At 33.9% G+C, this 17048-nt stretch overlaps 1 protein-coding gene across 2 annotated transcripts; it reads left to right on the top strand.

Moving 5' to 3' along the window:
• Window positions 1–3828: 3828 nt before the first annotated feature.
• On the top strand, window positions 3829–12192 carry LOC140980870 (uncharacterized). Of its 2 annotated transcripts, none has more exons than XM_073446962.1 (3): window positions 3829–5682; window positions 5781–7055; window positions 11907–12192. In XM_073446962.1, the coding sequence occupies exon 2, from the start codon at window positions 5957–5959 to the stop codon at window positions 6653–6655; it is 699 nt and encodes a 232-aa protein (XP_073303063.1). In that variant the 5' UTR covers window positions 3829–5682; window positions 5781–5956; the 3' UTR covers window positions 6656–7055; window positions 11907–12192. The 2 variants fall into 2 exon arrangements, with proteins under 2 accessions (XP_073303063.1, XP_073303054.1); XM_073446953.1 differs by having other exon boundaries at window positions 3829–4102; window positions 4192–7055.
• Window positions 12193–17048: the final 4856 nt, after the last annotated feature.

Consider the following 17048-nt stretch of genomic DNA (forward strand, 5'->3'; position numbering starts at 1 on the left):
AGCGAAGGAGCGAGGGGAGCTTCTTTTTCGGGTTCTAAAGCTTAGTATCTCGAGTGCTTTTGTGGAATGAAAGATTGTCATCCCTCTATACTGATTTACAAAATAACATAAATCTGACTGAAATAAGGCTAACTGACTATTTTAAAAAAGTTATGCCGAATTGAATTCACGAAAGAAACTTATTTTCCAAAAACGACTTGTGGTTACCTCAAGACTAAATTAGTAAGATATTTCAAACCTCACTTAATACATACTACAAAAAAACCATCCAACAAAAACGGATTTTATCCGTTATCTTTGTTTGAAAAAACTGTTGTTGAAAGGAGTATTATTAAAAGTAATTTGTTCAAAATCGTTTTCTTTTAAGTCAGGACCAATGGTTTTTATCTGTCTTGAAACCGTTTTATTTGACATAAAAGACAATAGTTTTTATCTTTGTCTTTCGGAGGAATTTTTTTGTTGAAAGCAGCGCTGTTAAAAATACGGATAAAAACCATAGTCTTTTTTATAATTATGATTTTTTTTACCTATTAGATACAAATCTATTTTGAATACAAAATATGGAAATATGTAAATAATAATAATAAGCACCAACTATTATTATAACCTACAAATCAAAACAATAATTATTTGCAATATCAATAAAAAATTTACATAAGGTTTATAAAAACTCTTGGAAATGCAAGTATACATGACAAACAAAATAAAACAAAAATCATAAACATAAAAAAAAAAAAAAAAAAAATTAATCCTAGAACATATTTCGTGTTTTTTCAGTGGCTGCTTTGGAGCATTGTTCACCATTAATTCTTCTTTAACATCTCTCAAAGAAGAAACATTACCTACAGATTTACAGATAAGAAAATACGAGAAATGTTAGTGAACAAATAATTTTCCAAGACTAGAATACAATTCATTTTTATTTTTATTTTACTCGAGATACAATACACATTAAATTTTATACTTCAAGTTCTACAAATATTAATGGGCAGGGCAGCCTCTTGGTTTTCAAGCATCTAAATATATTGATAGAAAAATTTGTTAAAAACTAAACTGAAAGAAAAAAGATTTAGGTTTGCATCAGCAGGTAGCCCTATTGGCATGTCTCTGACTGTAAGAAATGTTTTGCACATATATATATAGGTTTGTATGACAATTTTCCGAAGTGTTCAATGTCAATGATGGGTATAAGACTAATTATTTGTTGGGTTAATAAAATCAATTGGGTTTAGAATTATTGAGGTCCAAAATATGGATTATGCTTGCAGAAGCCCAAGCCCATTAGATGCTCTTAAAAATCTATAAATAGAGGAGTTTTCGGACAAGTCAAGAGAAGCTCTCATTTTTGTAAAAGTTCTTTAGTTCTTTGAGTTTTCTTGGAACTTCTTACTGACTTGATCGTCGGAGTGTCTACGTCGGGAACCCTCCCGACGCCCAGTTAACGAGTGTTCGTGATGCAGGTGACGTCCCGCAAATTAACTGTATATTGTCTACGTGGATCCGTTTACCAGTTAGGTGAGCTCATTTACGGGCCAAGTGGACCAGTTTACTAACCAGTCAAATCTCGCGTCCGCAGTCTACGTGACCCATTTATTTTAGCTGCATCAGTTAAAATTATCAAATCCAAAAAAGGTTTTCGCATGTGAGATCAGTGAAGTTCTGAAGACTTTAACTCACCATGAAAATGGCCGAGGGAGTAAAATTTTAGCATGAGTATTTATTTATTACATCAATGTTGTATACGAAGTAGTTCATAAGATTGTTGAATTCTGCAAAATGCAAATCTTTTTATGTCATCTCATTCGCAATTTATGTCTTTTAATAAAGCAATAACAAATATAATATGGAATGAAAACGAGTAGAACCTTGGTTACTCTTCATATATATACAAATTTGCACATGTTGGATCAACAATAAACAATGGATTAATGACAACCAATCCAAAATATGCTTAAGTCCTAAGATTTAAAACTTTATCTTTTGTAGAATGTGATATTTGTTGCTTAAAATTTTCAAAATATCTGCAAAATAATAAAAGGAGCCTTGATAAGCATGACAGTTTTAAGAGAGACAATCAGACAACTAACCATGGCTATTGGAATTGTTTTTGAAAGAAAAAATTTAATTTATGCATCAAACTTTTTTTTAAAAGAATTCCATTCCTTTATTCTCAACTGAGCATAGATGTCACTGTTAAGTGTTTCCTCAAGATTAGTATATTCATGATGCACGACTTCGACAGAACTTCCATTTTTCATCTCGAGCCCTGAGTAGATCAATGAAATTATCTCTTTCACAGTATGGTTCTGCCTCCTATAAACTCCACCAGCATACAACCAAAGTCGTACCCATGTTCGATGCGGCCTGAAACGAAAAGTAAAAAAAGTCATCTTATTGCGGAAAATAATTGCAAAAGTTCGCAACATCAATTTGTTTTAAACATGAAAATATTTGTCAAATCAGTGTAGTCCGGTTGTGGGATCATTTCTTTGTTATTCTACAACACTGTTAGCTCATTCGAGAAGCTTATTTTCTGCTGATGAGTTGTGAGTTGCATGGATAACAAAATCTTACGGACTACGTTCAGTATCATCAAAAAATATAAGTATTTGAGAATAAATAATTCAATGTTGTCAAACACTGTAGAATATCACTTGGTTTTATTTATTCTCAAATACTTATATTATTTGATGATACTGAACGTAGTCCGTAAGATTTTGTTATCCATGTTGTCAAACACTGTAGAATATCACTTGATTTTATTAATTTGTTGAATAACATCTTACGACCATCAACTTTGATCACAACTCACCGCAGTTAATGTATAAATGCATGTGACTCAAAGTTATTGAAGCTCCATGGAATAATTCATCAAACTAGTTAAATGCGCACTCTTTAATTTTTTTCAAATTCAACAAAACCCAAAACTTTATTGATAATCTTTAAATTGTTCAAATTGAATTTAAGAGAAAATCGAGCTTAATCAATTATTAACAAAAATATTCAAATTGGTCTTTTTTTTTAATATTGAGCTAGATTTTTTTTATTGTAATATCAACTCAACATATAATTATAATAATAAAATAATTATAATAATAATTTTGGGTCCCTTCCAAGGTGGTGGCCTCTTTGGCCTTACATAAGGCACGGCTCTGGGTACAACAATCAACTAATATAGGGAACGAACTGTACCTTCGAATATGCGAGCAAATTAAGGTTGATTAATTCAAGATTATTCTTAAAATATCGAAGTTATATTCTTCAATCAGGCTGATTAAATCAGGATGAATATTCTCCGTACATAATAGCTTTTGGAGCTGTTAAGTATCAGAATCCATACGCACTACTTATCGGTACTGTTTCTAGAAAGACAATGACATATGACTAATAGTTGTCATTTTTAGTAACAGATGAGTTTTATGCAAAAAAAAAATTCGTTCAAATTTGAACACTAAACTTCATCTATACAAGGGCAAGTTTTCGAGCTTATCAGACTCTACACGCTTACTTCGAAAAATCTATTGAATTACTAAGTCTGTGAAAGCTCTGGTCATCAAGAACTGTTGAAACACACACTCAAAGTTTTATTCGATTATTTTGAGGATCAATTTGTGCTAGAATCATCTGTCTAAAAACTATTTGTAAACTGACAGACAAAGTCTTCTTTCTGCTCACATTTTTAAGTTGAGTGTTAGCTAGGATTTTTTGTGAGAGCCCAACCCATGTTCTAAAGCCCAGCCCATTTGTTTTTATTTATTAATTAATAAAAAAAACAAATAGATAGAAAATAATGTAAAGAAGGAAAAAGAAGATCAGAAGCGCTTTTCTTTTTCCCGTAACTACTGTCCGTAAAAGTCAAGAAATTTTCATCTGCCTTTGACCGCCCGTAACTCCACCGTCGTTCAACGATTTTCGAAAGTAAGTATAGTTTCGGAATCCTCTGGACGAGAGCTATCTATTGATACCACTTTTGCTAAGAAAAATCGCGATTCCCATAAACCCGTCGGAGACCGCCGCCTATTTTCGCCGGAAAATCGGGAGGAAACATTAGATTTTGTTGTTTAAAGCTCGATGCGCAGAACAAGATTCGAAACTTTCAGAGGTATAATTCAGATTTTAGGGTTTCGAATTTTGAGTATTTTGATTTATTTGAGTTCCAACAATTAATATATATTGGGTTATTGATTGTAGGTGCTATATCGGAGCTAATTGGAGGTATTAACAAAATTTCAGAATTTAATTGGACATAATTTCGAAAATTCAGATTTATGTAATTGGGTTTTCGAATTTTAGTGTTCAATAATTAGATGTTTAGATGCTATAGAATTGTTGCATATTAATTTTAGAAATATAAAAGCCTAAATTAAGATTTTTGGAATTTTAGGCTAAATTAGTGAATATTGGAAAAATAAATAGAACTTGATATGAAATGTATTATTTGCCACAGGGTTGGATTCTTCGAGAAATCCTTAAGATATTTCAGTTGTAAATTAGGATATTTCAGTTGAGGTACGCATAAATTGTTTTATTATGACGTCTATATGATGTGAAATGACGTTAAGTACTTTGTAATGAGTTGTGGCGTGCCTTATGTGCTTCTGTGAATACGTGATTGCATTCATGCATTTATTTGTGTGGATACTATTAGTGCATTGCATTTCGAGCCTTGACTCCTTTGATTACTATTGATATTGATCTATCGAGTTGTTGCGTCATCGATGGAGCGGGTGGGTAGGATTAGCACTCCTGATGACTTGCATGAGGGCTGAGCGGGTAGCTCCCGTACCCTCGATGCTACGTGCATGGATGAGTGGCGACTTGATGTTGCGTTGCTACGTTCCTGGCACGGGTGGCCACTGTTACTGTTGTTGATGCGATTCATTTGGACTCCGTTTGGTATCCATTATCAGTTGTTACCTTTCACGCATTGCATTACATTGCATTGCATCGCATTTTACTTGATGTTATTTCATGTCAGTTATATTTGTCGTAATATTATTGGTTCGTCGTACTGGGGCCCGACCCCTCGTTTCTTTTCATGATGTGGTTGTTTTTGATGTCATAGCATGTTATCCAGAAGGATTTGACGCGTCTGGTGGAGCGTCAGGTAGTGGTGCCCAGTCGTCGAGTCATGATTGAGAGTTCCCAGATATATATACTATATTATGGAGTCATACATTTACCGGGAAGATGCCCTGTGTAGCTGTACTGTTATTTTTACGATATTTTGAATTGATAGTTGTGTAATCGAGCCTTGCCGGCTCTGCATATGTTTAGTCCTGGCCAGTGCGGCTATAGGTTGTGAATTGATGTTATGACTTTATTTCGAGTATATAAATATTATTTGTGATGTTTTGTTTTTTTTTTTTTGATGTCCTATTTACGAATAGGTCATGCCGAAATTTCTGTAGGCCCAAAATGGAAATTTTAATCGCTTTCGATGTTTACATTAATTAATCCTGGTTATTTGGTCATTAAAAATTAATCAAGAGCACGGGCCCCCACAGTTGGTATCAGAGCGTAACTGGGATATGCTCGAAGTAGAGTCTAGGGCACTTGAGTCTAGACACAAATAACATGATTGTGCATGTGTTTGACTATTTGCTCTTATTTGAATTATTTGGTGTGATTTGTTTGAATTTACCTGCGTTAGAACGACTTGCTGATTTGGCATGGTATGTAGTTTAGAAATTGCCTATAACTTTCTTTTACCTGTTCTCTGCCTGTGGATTTAATCCTCGTGTCTTGTAGAATGGCACCTGGAGGAAGAGGTAGAAAAGGAAAATAAATAGCGCAAGAATCTGAGGCGCAAAATGTTCGAGGACTTGCAGATATCATTAGAGGTAGACGTGGTCGACCTCGAGGACAAGTCGCTCAAAATGTTGAAGAAGAAGTGAACCAAGAACCTCCTCGACCTGAAAGACCTGGAACTAGACAGGTAGCGATTGAGCAAGAAATGGAACAACTGACAAAGAAAGTTGGAGGAATGCAGTTAATAATTTCTGAGTTCCAAGAATTACGTCCTCCAAAATTCTTTGGCAACGAGAGCGGAGAGAAAGCAGCAGGCTGGCTGAAAAGTATAAATCGTCTATTTAATTTGTTGGAGTATTCCCAAGATATTAGATTGAAGCTTGCCATCTACCAACGTAAGGACCGAGCACAACTCTGGTGGGAAGCCACAGAGAAAGCAATGAAGGACTCTGGTGAAATTATTACTTGGGATGCTTTTCGTGCTCATTTTACCCAAGAATATGCCCCACCATCATATTATGCTGCTAAAGAAGAAGAGTTCAATCAGTTGGTGCAGGGCAATAAATCAGTGGTGGACTATGCTTCACAGTTTTCTGCTCTTTTGCCCTATGTTCCACATGTTGCTAGGAATGATCAGGCTAAACTATCACGTTTTCTGCACGGGTTGCAGCGGACTGTTCATACTTTGGTAATGACTGAATCGCCTAACACGTATATTCAAGCAGTGGAAAAGGCGAAGAAAATTGAAGCAAGTTTGCTCAGAGAAGACCCACAGCCAGGTCCATCATCTGTTTCTCAGGGATCTGGGAGTAGTATGTCAATGCCAGTGGATTTACCTCCATATCAGCTTGTACAGTCATACCAACAACCCAAACAGCAGAGGTACAAGGCAAAAAGAAAGTAATTCAAGAAGAAGTCTCAATCCAGCTCCTCCAGTTCAGGCAGTGCACGAGGAGGAGGTTCTGTTGGGTCGTCTAGCACTGTGCATTGTGACCGATGTGGTGGTCGACATTTCAGTTCCCAATGTGTAGGAGTTCAAGGGACTTGTCATAATTGTGGTCAGGTAGGACATTACGCCAAGGTATGTCCTAATACAGGGAGACAGCAGTTCCAGCCACAACAGTTTGGTCAAGTTCTCCGTGGACCAGTCTTTAGACCATATGCTCCTACCCAATCATTTCAGCAGTCTAGTTACCCACCTCTCAGAGGTCCTATTCAGCAGCCATTTCCAGGGCCACAATAAGCCCAAGTCCATGCTTTGACTCAGGACCAGGCTCAGGATGAACCAGGAAGAGTGATTGCAGGTATTTGTTATGTTTTTGACTATCCTGCAAGCATATTGATAGACACAGGAGCATCTCATTCATTTTTATCTGCTGCATTTGTTGATGAGCATGAGATTGCTACTATTCCTTTGTTGGATACTGTGTCAGTTGCTACTCCTACCGGTGTATATTTGATGTCCCGTGAGATAGTTTTGAACTGTGTGATTAGATTTGAGGGTAATATTATGATAACAAATCTAATCAAATTAGCCATGACTGATTTTGACTGTATTCTGGGTATGGATGTGTTGACGAATTATCGAGCCACTGTGGATTGTTTCCATGGAGTTGTCAGATTTAGACCGTATTATGGCAGCAAATGGAATTTTTATGGTTATGATTCACGGTCTCGAATTCCATTAGTATCTGCAATGGAAATGTTCAGGTTGTTGTCAATCGGCAATGAAGGATTTTTTTATCTATGCTCTTAATGCAACACGGGAAGAATGATTGAAAGTTTCAGACATTCCCGTTGTCAAGGATTTTCCAGATGTATTTCCTGATGAGATTCCAAGTTTTCCACCTCAAAGGGAAATAGATCTTAGCATTGAATTGATGCCAGGTACGAATCATATTTCTAGAGTACCATATCGTTTAGCTCCAACAGAGTTGAAAGAACTCAAGGAACATCTATAGGATTTACTGGAGAAAGGTTATATCAGACCAAGTATGTCGCCCTGGGGAGCTCCAGTATTGTTCGTGAAGAAGAAAGATGGAACGATGCGAATGAGCATTGATTATCGGCAGTTTAATCGGGCTACTGTGAAGAATAAATATCCTCTGCCGCGTATTGATGACTTGTTTGATCAGTTGCAGGGTACTTCTGTGTATTCTAAGATTGATCTTCGTTCCGGATACCATCAGCTCAGAGTCCGAGAGGAAGATGTTCCTAAGACAGCATTTCGAACACGTTATGGACACTATGAATTCCTAGACGTGCCGTTTGGTTTGACTAATGCTCAAGCGGTTTTTATGGATTTAATGAATCATGTATTCCGGGAATTCATAGATAAATTTGTTATCGTTTTTATTGATGACATCTTGATTTATTCCAAGTCACAGAAAGAGCACAAGGAACATTTGAAATTAGTTCTCCAAACACTCAGAGAAGCGCAGTTGTATGCCAAATTTTCTAAGTGTGAGTTCTGGTTGTACAGAGTTTTATTTTTAGGCATTGTTATATCTGCGCAAGGAGTATCTGTTGATCCTAGTAAAGTTGAAGTAGTTATCAATTGGCCTAAACCAACCAATATGTCTGAGATTCGAAGTTTTTTAAGATTAGCTGGGTACTATAGGCGTTTTATTGAGGGATTTTCTAAAATAGCTAAGCCGATGACCCAGTTGACAAAGAAAGATCGACGTTTTGTATGGACCGCAGAATGTGAGTCTAGCTTCCGGACTTTGAAAGAAAAGTTGACCACAGCTCCAGTGCTAGCGGTGCCTTCAGGCTCAGGTGGATTTGTTGTCTGTAAAGATGCTTCTCTAAATGGACTGGGTTGTGTTTTGATGCAAAATGGGCGAGTGATTGCATATGCATCTCGTCAGTTGAAGCCACATGAGACTCGATATCCAGTTCATGATTTGGATTTAACTATCATTGTGTTTGCATTGAAGATATGGTGTCATTATCTGTACGGGGAACAATTTGTGATTTATTCTGATCACAAGAGTCTGAAGTATATTTCCACACAATCTGATTTGAATATGAGACAAGGTCGATGGTTGGAATTACTTAAAGACTTTGATTGTGATATTCAGTACCATCCAGGGACGATGAATCAAGTTGCAGATGCTCTGAGTAGAAAGGTTCAGCCTAAAATGTTGACATCTTTGACTATTTCAAAAGTTCATGAGCATTTGGGAACTTCAGGATGGACTTATCAGTCTAAGGGCGACTACTTTATAGTTTCATCTATTCAAGTTGAACCACAGATTGTTTCAAAAATCAAAGCAACACAGAAAACTGATCCGCATGTTCATAAATTGAAAGAAATGACTATGACAGGTCAATCAAACAAGTTCAATGTTGCTTCAGATGGATGTCTACGCTATAATGGTAGACTTGTGGTTCCGAATTTGATAGATTTGAAAGAATCTATAATTCGAGAAGCTCATTGTAGTCGACACAGTATTCATCCAGGAATCAGGAAGATGTATCATATCTTGAAATCTCATTATTGGTGGGAAGGCATGAAGAAAGAGATTTCTGAATTTGTAGCTAAATGTTTAACGTGCCAACAGGTTAAAGCTTAGAGAATGAGATCTGATGGTATGTTACATAGTCTTGATGTGCCACAGTGGAATTGGGAGCACATTGCTATGGATTTTGTGACAAGTCTGCCTCGTTCAAATCGTGGTTGTGATGCGATTTGGGTGATTGTGGATAGATTATCCAAATCAGCTCATTTTATTCCTTTTGATTGTACTTGTACGTATAAGAAAATGGCAAAAATGTATATTGATCATGTAGTAAGATTGCATGGTGTGCGAGTAACCATAGTATCAGATCGTGATCCCAGGTTTGCTTCGAAGTTTTGGGGCAGTTTACAATCAGCATTGGGTTCAAAGTTGGCAATGAGCACTGCATATCACCCACAGACAGATGGTCAGTCAGAGAGAACCATTCAGCCACTCGAAGATATGTTGCGAGCAGTCGTGATGGAGTTTAGGGGTGGTTGGCAGGAATCATTGTCCCTAGTTGAATTCTCTTACAATAACAGTTTTCAAGCAACCATCGGGATGGCTCCATTTGAGGCCTTTTATGGTAGAAAGTGTAGATCCCCGATATGTTGGGAAGATGTAGGAGAACGACAGATGTCAATGCCAGAATTTATTCAAAAAATGAAAGAAAAGGTTGAAATGATCAGGAAAAGAATGAAAGCAGCACAGGATCGTCAAGCTAGCTATGCTAATAAAAGGCGTAGGCCTTTAGAATTTCAGGTTGGCGATCAGGTTTTCTTGAAAGTATCACTGTTTCGTGGTACTATGAGATTTGGGCGCAAAGGAAAGCTAGCTCCACGTTATATATGTCCATATGCGATTGTTGAGAGGATTGGCACTTTGGCTTATCGTTTGGACTTGCCGCAGAGTTTGTCTGCTATTCATGATGTGTTTCATGTATCTATGTTACGAAAGTATGAGCCAGATCCTTCTCATGTCTTGAGGACTGATGAGGTGTAGTTAGATAGTTCCCTTAGCTATGTTAAGCATTGAGTGCAAATTCTTGATCGTAAAGAAAAGCAACTTAGGAATAAAACGATACCACTGGTTATGGTGCAGTGGAGTAGACATGGGAATTAGAGGCTAAGATACATCAAGAATGGCCTCATTTGTTTGAAAATGTAAAAAATTATTCCATGTATTCTGATTTTCCTATTTACTATCAGTGGTAAATGTTTGTAAACCACTTTTGTATAAATGTTGTGTATGCTAGATTTCGAGGACGAAATCTTTTATTAGTAGAGGATAATGTGAGAGCCCAACCCATGTTCCAAAGCCCAGCCCATTTGTTTTTATTTATTAATTAATTTTAAAAAAACAAATAGATAGAAAATAATGTAAAGAAGGAAAAAGAAGATCAGAAGCGCTTTTCTCTTTCCCGTAACTACTGTCCGTAAAAGTAAAGCAATTTTCATCTGCCTTTGATTGTCCGTAACTCCACCGTCGTTCAACAATTTTCGAAAGTAAGTATAGTTTCGGAATCCTCTGGACGAGAGCTATCTATTGATATCACTTTTGCTAAGAAAAATCGTGATTCCCGTAAACCCGTAAGAGACCGCCGCCTATTTTCGCCGGAAAATCGGGAGGAAACATTAGATTTTGTTGTTTAAAGCTCGAATTCGAAGCGTAGAACAAGATTCGAAACTTTCAGAGGTATAATTTAGATTTTAGGGGTTCGAATTTTGAGTATTTTGATTTATTTGAGTTCCAACAATTAATATATATTGGGTTATTGATTGTAGGTGCTATATCGGAGCTAATTGGAGGTATTAACAAAATTTCAGAATTTAATTGGACATAATTTCGAAAATTCAGATTTATGTAATTGGGTTTTCGAATTTTAGTGTTCAATAATTAGATGTTTAGACGCTATAGAATTGTTGCATATTAATTTTAGAAATATAAAAGCCTAAATTATGATTTTTGGAATTTTAGGTTAAATCAGTAAATATTGGAAAAATAAATAGAACTTGATATGAAATGTATTATTTGCCACAGGGTTGGATTCTTCGAGAAATCCTTAAGAAATTTTTAGTGGTAAATTAGGATATTTCAGTTGAGGTACGCATGAACTGTTTTATTATGACGTCTATATGATGTGAAATGACGTTAAGTACTTTGTAATGAGTTGTGGCGTACCTTATGTGCTTCTGTGAATACGTGATTGCATTCATGCATTTATTTGTGTGGATACTATTAGTGCATAGCATTTCGAGCCTTGACTCTTTTGATTACTATTGATATTGATCTATCGAGTTGTTGCGTCATCGATGGAGCGGGTGGGTAGGATTAGCACTCCTGATGACTTGCATGAGGGCTGAGCGGGTAGCTCCCGTACCCTCGATGCTACGTGCATGGATGAGTGGCGACTTGATGTTGCGCTGCTACGTTCCTGGCACGGGTGGCCACTGTTACTGTTGTTGATGCGATTCATTTGGACTCCGTTTGGTATCCATTATCAGTCGTTACCTTTCACGCATTGCATTGCATCGCATTTTACTTGATGTTATTTCATGTCAGTTATATTTGTCGTAATATTATTGGTTCGTCGTACTGGGGACCGACCCCTCGTTTTTTTTTATGATGTGGTTGTTTTTGATGTCATAGCAGGTTATCCAGGAGGATTTGGCGCGTCTGGTGGAGCGTCAGGTAGTGGTGCCCAGTCGTCGAGTCATGGTTGAGAGTTCCCAGATATATATACTATATTATGGAGTCATACATTTACCAGGGAGATGCCCCGTGTAGCTGTACTGTTATTTTTACGATGTTTTGAATTGATAGTTGTGTGATCGAGCCTTGCCGGCTCTGCATGTGTTTAGTCCTGGCCAGTGCGGCTGTAGGTTATGAATTGATGTTATGACTTTATTTCGAGTATATAAATATTATTTGTGATGTTTTTTTTTTTTGGTATGTCCTATTTACGAATAGGTCATGCCGAAATTTCTGTAGGCCCAAAATGGAAAATTTTAATCTCTTTCGTTGTTTACATTAATAAATACTCGTTGTTTGGTCATTAAATATTAATCAGGAGCACGGGCCCCCACATTTTTAGTGGATCAGAGATAAGCCCAGCCGAAGTAGATGTGATTTCTTGTAACTACCCAAATCTTCTAGTGATATATTTTCGGAAATAAAAGAAGAGGATACGTAGAAAGATTACACTACATTCGAACTTTCATAAATAATTTGTTTGTGCATTTTAAGTAAAATCAGTTACTTAATCAAGTCGAATCATAGCCCCACTGTATTACTGTGCAAAACAGTTCAGCGAGCCTCATTCCGCGCATCTACCCTTATTATTGGAATTTTGAGCTAAACTAAGTTGAATAATATTCAAGAGTTGCTAACCCAACCGAATTTTCAGAGATTTTGGGTAGATTGCTTATTCGCTCCCCCTCTAATCAACTCTCGATCCTAACATGAAAATTTGTATGTATATGTTAGATCGTTATCTTATCTTTTATATCAGGAAGGAAATTAGTAATCAACTCTCGATCCCAAAATTCAACAAATTGCAAATTAGTTATCAGATATACATAGGGTGTAATTAATATATTATATATATATTTTTTTATTTGTTTTGACTTCATATCATTGACTAAAATTGTTTAAAAGATGTAGAAAGACAAGGTATCTGAGAAGGGAAAATTGCAGTTTTTGATCATGTATATTTGATAATATTTTACAATTTTGTTTTTATGATATCAAATTTCAGTCTTAATTTTCTATTTTTCAATTTATGACAACTTTTAAAAAAAATTATCAAGTGTGATGATGTAATACTACGCACGTCAGTTTCATATCAAGGTCACATTAGCGCTCCATTAATTTCACATAAGCCGCCATAAAAAGACTAAGATTGCACAAAAAAAACTAAGATAAATAACTAAGACTGAAATATAATGATTTAGATAATGAAAGTTGCAAATAGATAAATTTAAAAGACCAAAATTGTAATTTACATTAATGATACATAGCAATAGTTGCTCTAGTGCAATAAATATTAGCCACCGAGGTACACATGTTGCCTATGTCATCTTATACAATAACGTACGATACAAACTCTGAATTTTTTTTCTAATTTCAAACTTAATTTTTCACTCGATAGTTAAAAAGAATTATATTTTCCCCCATTGTGAGGCAATGTATATTTTCAATTAAATAAAATTTGAAAAGGTGTACATATGAGAAGTTATTTTTAAAATAAAAGCAAGTATAAAATGGACTAGTCCATGCTTTTTATTTGGGTCCAAAAGGAATAAATTCTTTCTTATTGATAATCAGAGAATATATTCTTTGCTCAGATCTAAAATCTTATTAATCACTTGCTAACCAGTTTTTCCTAGACAAATATATACCTTTATCAAAAAAAGTAAGCAAGTCTAATTTGAGACAATATCACAAATATATATTCATAAGACAAGTTAATCTGGTCCATATTTAAAAAAAAAAAAAACTAATACTTTTAAAATAAAAATAATAGTTTTTTATGAACCAGATCGGGTTTGAGATCCCTCTCAATAAATTGACCAGTGAAACAGTCTCATAAGAATTTTTGTGAAAAAAAATAATGTAAAAATTCACATCGAATAATAAATACTCGATTGAGTTCACAATTTATTACTTAAAATATCTCTATAATCAAATGAAAATCCTCGTAAAAACCAGATATACATGTTAATAAATTATAACATTATTGGTCCTACAAAAACTATATTAATTACAATTATGGAATATATTTTCTATTTTTTATAAGATGATTAAGAACAATTAATCTAACTTAAATGATTAAAATAAAAATTAAACTGCCTAAATTACATCTTGGGTACCTCATCCCAGCCCAATTGCTTGAAAACATATAATAAATTAATTCCAAATTAATTAGTTTAGCTGTCACGTTATGGAAAGCAAGATAAAGAATTAAAAGTCGAAGTTTAACTTTTAGTGGTTCATTATATTGTAAATTAGAGAAAAAGGGGTGGGATTGATATTTGGTATGCTAGCTTGCTTAAATTTTAAGCATATTAATATGCTTTCTTGAATTTATTCCTAAATCTGATTATATTCCATTTATGTGAATATATATCTATATATAAGTAGGAGGACTATATTCTTCCCTTGACCAGACTGTATATCTTAATTTTCTAATTTAGAAATTGATTTTCATGGAAAAATTTTAATGTATGGAAAACTGAGATGAAAAAGCATCGAGTCGACTCGGTTAAGGCCTTGTAGACTCGGTGGCGATGGGAATACGATTCTAGTAGGACCATTCGATTTTCGTGGCTTTCTTTTTTATGCCAAAAGTTCGAAAACGTGAAGTGCTCATTGAAAGCGTTAAAAACACAAAGGATTCCTCCCATTTGTGAGGTTACAATTATTCCTCACTTTGGTAGGTTTGTAAATATGTTCGGTTAAATCTAACCAATCTTCTATTGATATAGAGTAGGTCTCATGTGAGACCGTCTCACGGATCTTAATCCGTGAGACGGGTCAACCCTATCCATATTCACAATAAAAAGTAATACTCTTAGCATAAAAAGTAATATTTTTTCATGGATGACCCAAATAAGAGATCCGTCTCACAAATACGACCCGTGAGACCGTCTCATACAAGTTTTTGTCATTGATATATTTTCGGTCATATTTTGATGATGGGCGCGAGGATAACAATGGATCGGATTTTTATGATCCGAGACTCGAATTTTAATCTAAACACAAGGTTTTAACAAGTTTGATCTGTTAGACTCGATCAATAATTATATGGCAAAAACTTGTATGAGACGGTCTCATGAGTCATATTTTGTGAGACAAATCTCTTATTTGGGTCATCCATGAAAAATTAATATATTTTATGCTAAGAGTATTACTTTTTATTGCGAATATCGGTAGGGTTGACCTGTCTCACAGATAAAGATTCGTGAGACCGTCTCACAAGAGACCTATTCTAATTGTATTTATATTTAGAGGTGATCAGACTTTGGTTTTAAACAGAAAATAGAAAAACCGAACCAAAACGAAAATAATTTTTTTAGAAATAAATGTTAAAACCGAAATCTATATGTTTGAATTCAGATTATATATGTCAAAATTTAAACGACCGAATAAATCGAAGTTTAATTAAATTAATAATTTTGTTACATTCTTTATATTTTATATTTTAGGAATTAAGTGTTTTTTTTAAACTTTTACTTGATTATTATCATTTTAATTTATTTCGACTTTATATTTAAATAATTATTAAAAAAATAACTAAGAAAATAATATGATATATTTTAGAATATATTTTAATTACTAATTTAAATAAATTTTCAAATCTAAATCAGCAAAAAATAACTGAATTTTTTAGTAGAAAATCGAAGCGAAGTAAAGATGTTTGAATATCATATTATTTCTAAAACTGAAAAAATCAAAATAAATTATGTAAAGTCAAATCGAACCAATCGATGAACACCTTTATTCATGATACATTCCCTTTCATATTTTTATTTTTGTTTACTAGATTTATGAATTAGATGAAAAAAATTAAAGCTATATTTCTTATAACAAAACAAAAATATATTAAATTAACTAGCTTGTAACTATTTTCTCATTAGGGAATTTTACATAGAATTCTTCCTTCGCATAAAATATCATTGACAAATTGATAAATCATTAACACATAAACAAAAAAATTACATAAAACTTTTTAAATGATCTATTTTATANACATTTAATTAATTTCTATTGGATAATATAATATAATAAATTTGTTAAACTAGGACGGGTCTAATAAAACCCGTTAATCGACTCCAAACCTATATCACACACCAAATCTGCCTGAAATAGGATGGACATGGTCGATTCCGGATTCTATCGGATCATATTGCCATATCTAAGCGGATTATGATATCAATTAAACATTGGTGTTTTGATTAAGAGGGAGTTTGTCGGAGCTTATAAATTCTCTCAAACCAATTATATGCTTCGAAATTTTGTTTGATAATTTTAAAAAAAAAAAACTTATAAGTTGATTTTAAAAAATTGGGTACCCCATCTTTTTTTAAATCACATTTTAATGTCTTTCAAAGAAAAAATTATCCTTATATATTTTTTAACATCTCAAACATACCATCGTCAAACGTAATATATAAATTAATTAATAGACAATAATAATTATTATAAATTATAATGTAAGTAATATAATTATGGCTACTACTAATATTATTTATTTTTCAAAAACAATAATTATTAATTAACATAAGTATGTGATTATTAACATATTTATTTTATTATTATAATAACAAATTAATATTATTAATTATATGTTGAGATCAGAACAGAGTTTAGAGATGATGAATAAATTGTTTAAAATATTTGCTTAAAAACTAGCTTTTTAATAGTTTTTAGGCTGTTAAAACAAAAATTCTTGAACAAATAGCTTCACTCGACCACTGAAAATAAATACGTAAATGGTCCAGTTTGACTAATGATAAGTTATATATTTAATGCGAACAACAATTAACAATAAATGGCTAGATAAATAATAAATAAGAATGTAAAGTGTGTAAAAGAAATAAGATATATATTTATGAATGTTCGGAGATAAACACTTCTACGTCACTCATTCTTCCATTTAAAAAAGAATCCATTAAAAAACTTCGTTTTTACAATTTCTGGTAACTACTCACTTCAACTAGGACTTATCATTGCTTAAGCTAAAATTCTTAATGATCACTTTACAAGTTCTGGAAGTTTAAAAACTCTTGGTTC

Source organism: Primulina huaijiensis, chromosome 1, assembly GCF_012295235.1.
Source record: "Primulina huaijiensis isolate GDHJ02 chromosome 1, ASM1229523v2, whole genome shotgun sequence".
NCBI classification, from domain to species: domain Eukaryota; kingdom Viridiplantae; phylum Streptophyta; class Magnoliopsida; order Lamiales; family Gesneriaceae; genus Primulina; species Primulina huaijiensis.

What these genes read in the sequence shown, in the direction of transcription:
- LOC140980870 (XM_073446962.1), top strand. Translation starts at nt 5,957, where the DNA reads ATGGAACAACTGACAAAGAAAGTTGGAGGAATGCAGTTAATAATTTCT.